This window comes from Mya arenaria, chromosome 10 (assembly GCF_026914265.1).
Source record: "Mya arenaria isolate MELC-2E11 chromosome 10, ASM2691426v1".
Lineage (NCBI taxonomy): Eukaryota > Metazoa > Mollusca > Bivalvia > Myida > Myidae > Mya > Mya arenaria.
Window position 1 is genome coordinate 47,904,133 of NC_069131.1, and position 5,637 is coordinate 47,909,769.

At 35.3% G+C, this 5,637-nt stretch overlaps 1 protein-coding gene across 3 annotated transcripts; it reads left to right on the top strand.

Annotated features, from left to right (window-relative positions):
- The first annotated feature begins 361 nt into the window (after positions 1-361).
- Positions 362-5,419, top strand: LOC128206151 (uncharacterized). 3 transcript variants are annotated; one of them, XM_052908448.1, is made up of 12 exons: positions 362-474; positions 715-1,077; positions 1,317-1,667; positions 1,839-2,117; positions 2,788-3,078; positions 3,241-3,558; positions 3,666-3,830; positions 3,931-3,961; positions 4,152-4,201; positions 4,423-4,482; positions 4,676-4,691; positions 4,932-5,419. In XM_052908448.1, the coding sequence occupies exons 1-12, from the start codon at positions 378-380 to the stop codon at positions 5,005-5,007; spliced, it is 2,097 nt and encodes a 698-aa protein (XP_052764408.1). In that variant the 5' UTR covers positions 362-377; the 3' UTR covers positions 5,008-5,419. The 3 variants fall into 3 exon arrangements, with proteins under 3 accessions (XP_052764408.1, XP_052764409.1, XP_052764410.1); XM_052908449.1 differs by having other exon boundaries at positions 3,666-3,824; XM_052908450.1 differs by lacking the exon at positions 362-474 and having other exon boundaries at positions 1,069-1,192.
- The last annotated feature ends 218 nt before the right edge of the window (positions 5,420-5,637 follow it).

A 5,637-nucleotide genomic window follows, 5' to 3' on the forward strand; every position in this document is an offset into this window, starting at 1 on the left:
TACAACTAGATTTCTAATTGTATTACGTATTTTAAAGGGTTAATTACAAGTATTATTAAGGTGCATATTTACTTAGTTTGCTTACATTTCAAATGACCAAACATTGGTTTTAATCGATTACTTTCAATTTTCGATATAAAACCTTCATCGATAAGTAATCGAAATTACCTATATATGCACATACATACATATTAATAAGTATCTCCATACCTTAAACATAAATCAATCATAATAGTAAACAGCCTCAAACATCTACACAGAGATTAAACTGAGCTTGGTCCCTTTCAGTTTGTTATTATGTTTAACTTCCTTAGTTTTGTACTTCAACATTCTACATCATAATGCGAAAGCAAATAAGGAAGTTATCAACATTAAACATGCACATTGACATTAGGTGCTTGTTTACATACATAATGTATGCCATCCATACTTTTGTAGATATCTTGATTTGTTTAGGATTACCATTAGGAATAAGTGAGTAAAATGATTTTACCAAATGCTACACATCTAGTTTTTACTCGCACAATAATGTTTGCCTTTCAATCAATATATGACGAAATAATATGGCAATGTTTATTATATTTTATGTAAATATCAAATCATATTTTCATAGCATTAGCAAAACTGATATAATTTATAAAATTATGCATTATTCTTATGCAGCTGCAGACGCGTTTAATACTTGTTATCCGTTTAGGTTTTGGTGTCTTCCAGGCGGACAACATACTGTTTTGTCTCCAGTTGACCCCGTTGGTTGGGAAGGCGAACCTCTGACTCTGACGTGCGAGAGCAGCGCGGAAGATGTCGTTGGATTTGGATGGAACTCGAGAAATCGGTCCGACAGCAGTTGGTTTCATCTGGTCGCAATTATCTACAATGATGTTGCAAACCTGACCTGCGCTTTTCCGGCGGCTGAATGGGCACCAAATGCTGCTCTCTTTGACTATAATTGCATTCTCCGTACAAAACATTCGCTGACTCTGAAAAATCTAACTTTTGACAACCGTTGGGATGAGTGGGTTTGTAGATCCTATTCGCCTACAATTGAAAGCAGCCATGTGAATGTTTCAGTACTAGGTAACACTACATATGGTTCTTCTGAAACATTGAAGTGAAAGTATTAGTCTACACTAATCTTGACTCGTGCGCCTCCACCGATTTGAGAGTGGTGATTAAAACGTTATCACGAACGGTATAATTTCATGCTCGAATAATTTGTATTACATATGTATTTAATTTATTTCATGTCGTGAGTATTATACTTATAATCATTTGCTTTTGAGCGGGACTTTTAGCATTCATGTTTTATATTTCAGTTCCAGTAAAGTTAGTAAACATTGAGCAACCGACTGTTGATACACTTCGTATAATAGAAAATAGCTCATATACCTTTGTTTGCATGGTGATGAGGTCATTACCTGCCGCTTCAGTACTTTGGTATCACGACAATAAAACACCTGGATTACCAGCGGACGACGTCACACTTACGTCAAGAGCACTCGTTACAACAGAAGAAATTTTGAATGCCGACAGTACTTTTAAAACAACAAGTTGTATGGATTTTCAAATTTTTCGAAGTTATCATGGTGTGAATTTATACTGCTCTGCCAGTAACAGAAATGATAGTAGACACGTGTCAAATAGAAACATATTCATAGACGTCCTGTGTAAGTAAATAGTGCAGAGTGTATCAGTATTACTTGAAACATCAACTGTTTTATGATATGTTCCTACTACTTTTTAACAAATCGATGCATATCCGCTAAGTCACTAAATTAGTTCATACGTGGCCAAGCGGACACCTTCTGTGAGTATAAATGCATTTATTTCTGTTTAAGATGGACCACAAGTCGAACTGATACCACTATTCAACATACCTGAAGGAAATGAATTATCTTACAAATGCGGATATATTCCTGGAAATCCATCCGAAGCAACATTCTCATGGAGTCGAACATCCGATGACAAACACTGGAATGGGCAGACTCTCATCATAAATTCGACGCACCGTTCGGATGACGATATATATACGTGCAAAGTATCAAATCTAATGACGACATCTGAGAATGAAACACAGATAGGCAGCGATATTAAAACAATGCGGGTCAACGTTCAATGTGAGTATCAAATGTAATTTATCATCTGTTGAGTATCAAATATACAATGAAAACTAGAAGGAGAGGCTCAGACGCCAAACATTATAAGTATATGATAGCAGTAAGTTCTACCCATTAGATTCTTTCAGCAGTTGGTTGCATTGCGTAAAATCTCCAGAGAACAGGCTATTGTTAGAAGATGAAATTCATGCGTTTATCATATGCTTGAGGTTCTCTACTGTAAGGAAACAGGTTTTATATAGCTGGTACACGGGTCGATCAGACCTACATGCCTTTACAGACTCCTACAGTCAGATAATGGTTTTGTTATTAGACAAGTGGCAATATTTATTTTTTACGTGTTAGAAATGGCGGATCAATATTGACATCTGTATACAATTTGTATTAAGCAATGACACCACTGTATTGTAATTAATGATGTATATATATACTAGTATGTATTTTGGGCCGGAGGCCTTTAATGTACTGAATAAAGTTGAGTTGAGGTGAGTAGGTATGAAATCCATCCTTGGGTACCTGATGAAGGAACCGATTGGTTTGTATACAGGAAACGGATTATAGAGGGCTTACAGCTGTCATTACTCTCCAGCTAGCAAACATCGTCTGCTTCGACGTGAACGGTCCGGTTCTTAAGTGACAGCTATATTTAATATGTTAACTTTTATTTCAGATAGATCAGATGTAATTGAATTTTATGTAGACGGACTTGAACGAAAACAAAGTGTCATAAAAGCGGAAAGCGAGCTTGTAACGTTTGTGTGTACGGTTGATAGTAACCCCGGGTCAACAATAGAACTCATAAAAGACAATGAAGTGAAGCACAGTGTTCATGATACCAACTTCATTCAATTCCCAACCGTAAGATGTACCTGCTGGGATGCTGGTGTTTATTCATGCAGAAGTAGCAACCAATTCAACCACGACGGACCGTCGGTGAAAAACATAGAACTTATTATTACATGTAAGAAGAGAATTGCACAGTTCCATGATAAAAATCAGCTGGTTTAACTGAGAAATCTTTGATTTTCTTGCACCCATTCAAAACGTTTTTACACTTAAAACATACTGTATTACTGTTTTACTTCATTTTTTTACAATAGTTTAATTTGATGTGTGTGTTAAGGCTCTCCAAGACGAATGCCGGGAGTTCGGATACAGCAGACATTTTCAAGTCCCACACATCAGAACGTCACCTTGTCCTATCGATTATTTGCGTACCCTGTCCCAAAACCTTGGCAATTCGTTTGGCGTAGATGTCCAGAAAATGACACCTGTGTTGACATCACACTCAACATAACAAAATTCGCTGCGTCATCTTCTGGATTAACCTGTTCTCTTACGGTGATCGGTGTTAAGCCGGAAGACTACGGAACATACACACTTACAATTACAAATGACATCGGGAATGATTTAACAGAAAAGTTCCTGTTGATCAGAGAAGGTACTCATCTTGTGAATGATATAGCTATTATTGCTTGCCTTGTTTTCCATTAAATTCCAAGATTAAAAAAAAACACAGAAGTATTTCATCCACTATCTTCTTTTCAGCATCGCCGATTAATGAATCATCGTCGTCCACTGTTGGTGTGGCGATTGGTGTTAGTGCTGCTGGTTTTGTTGTTGCAGTGGTCGCTGCTATTTCTTTTTTTGTTGTGAAGCGAAAATACATATCGTCATGCCCTTGCAAAAGAAGCTCTGGTAGAAACAGTATGTGTGTGTATATAGATATGTGCATTTTTTAAATTCGATTTATCTGCGATAAAAGTATGTACAATTTTAAATGTATTAATATTTTGTTTTATATGTATTCTAGATCAGTCGTCTACAAACAAAGTCGTCGAAATGTAAGTAAACACCTACCACAGCAGTGTACATTTAAGGAACTAAAGAATTATAACAAACTCATAGCAATAATTCTACAATAACAACATCTTTCAATTATAGATTTGTTAAAATCAATTTTGATTGTCTGTGTATAAGTATTAAAGTTCGTCAATATAAAGTAATTAAAGTGATGTCGTTGCCGTTTTTCAGGGCTTATTTTAAAAGAGATCAGAGACACACCACAAGTGTAAACACACCAGGTAAATCTTAGTGATTTAATGATCGAGTCTTATTTATTAATAGAGACACGAAATCGTGTGCTTGTCGTGTGCTAACAAGCATTTGTTATCGCCATGTTTTCCATAATAAAACACAATGCAACATTAATATTTCAGCCACTTCTTTCTTTTTGTTTTTCAATTTCCCCTTCTTTTCGAGAACAAATGTATACCTACTGTTTGTATTATTGCTGTATTTACAGATGTTTCTGATGCCTATGACGAGGTATCGACAATGGAAGCCTTCCGTTATGAAACTTTAGGTAAATAATTGAATTTTTTTTATAAAGACCAGCCAAGTAACGGAACACTTGGTTGTCTTTCACAGTTACGTACCCTTGAGTTAACTTGTATAAATATATATAGTTTTTATTTATTCTTTAAAATCATGCCTTCTTCCAACAAAACATTTCTGTCATATTACTAGTATAATCTGTTTGTTGTATATATTTCTAGATATAAACAAGATCGGGTAAGCTATCATTTTTCTATATTGTTTTATATCTTATACATATCTCAGTGTATATTTAATTTATATTCATGGTTTTTCCATTAAACGGGGTTTATGTTTAAACTTTTGGCTACTGAGCTTGTTTCTGTAGTTTTTCACATAAGTTTTGAGCGTGACAGGAATATTATTGTTGTAAAAAAACTATATAACAATTAAATAACAATTATTATCTTTTTAAAAACGCCGTGATGATCTCGACAGGACCCAGACATATGTGGAAATCCATTCAAGTGGTAACGATTCACAGCAACAGAAACCACAACTGCATCAACAATAAAAATGCGAAATGCCTAGATATGAGGGAGTATTTCAGGTGGCTGACCAGCAATACCAGAACACAGCATTTTAATGATCAAGATAGATTTACTTTGAGAAGGTGGCTGACCAGCAATACCAGAACCCAGCATTTTGAAGATCAAGATAGATTTACTTTGAGAAGGTGGCTGACCAGCAATACCATAACACAGCATTTTGAAGATCAAGATAGATTTACTTTGAGAAGGAGGCTGACCAGCAATACCAGAACCCAGCATTTTGAAGATCAAGATAGATTTACTTTGAGAAGGAGGCTGACCAGCAATACCAGAACCCAGCATTTTGAAGATCAAGATAGATTTATTTAAAGAGAAGTCTACGAATATTGTTATGTCTGTTCATGTAAAGAATAAACAAAATGAAATAAAAACAACAACATAAAGGCTCACAGCTGTTTTATAAACCTCGCCTAAAATTCTTCTGAAAATGCTTCTCCATCTTACCGTTATTATTTTGCACATTCGTACAACAAGATTTCTTTAGTGCAAATCAACGAAAACCGATACAAGGGTTGTTCTAAACAGTAACGTTAAAACTGATGTGATCTATCACGTATGTGCAAACTAAATACAATATAACGGTAAATGCTTAG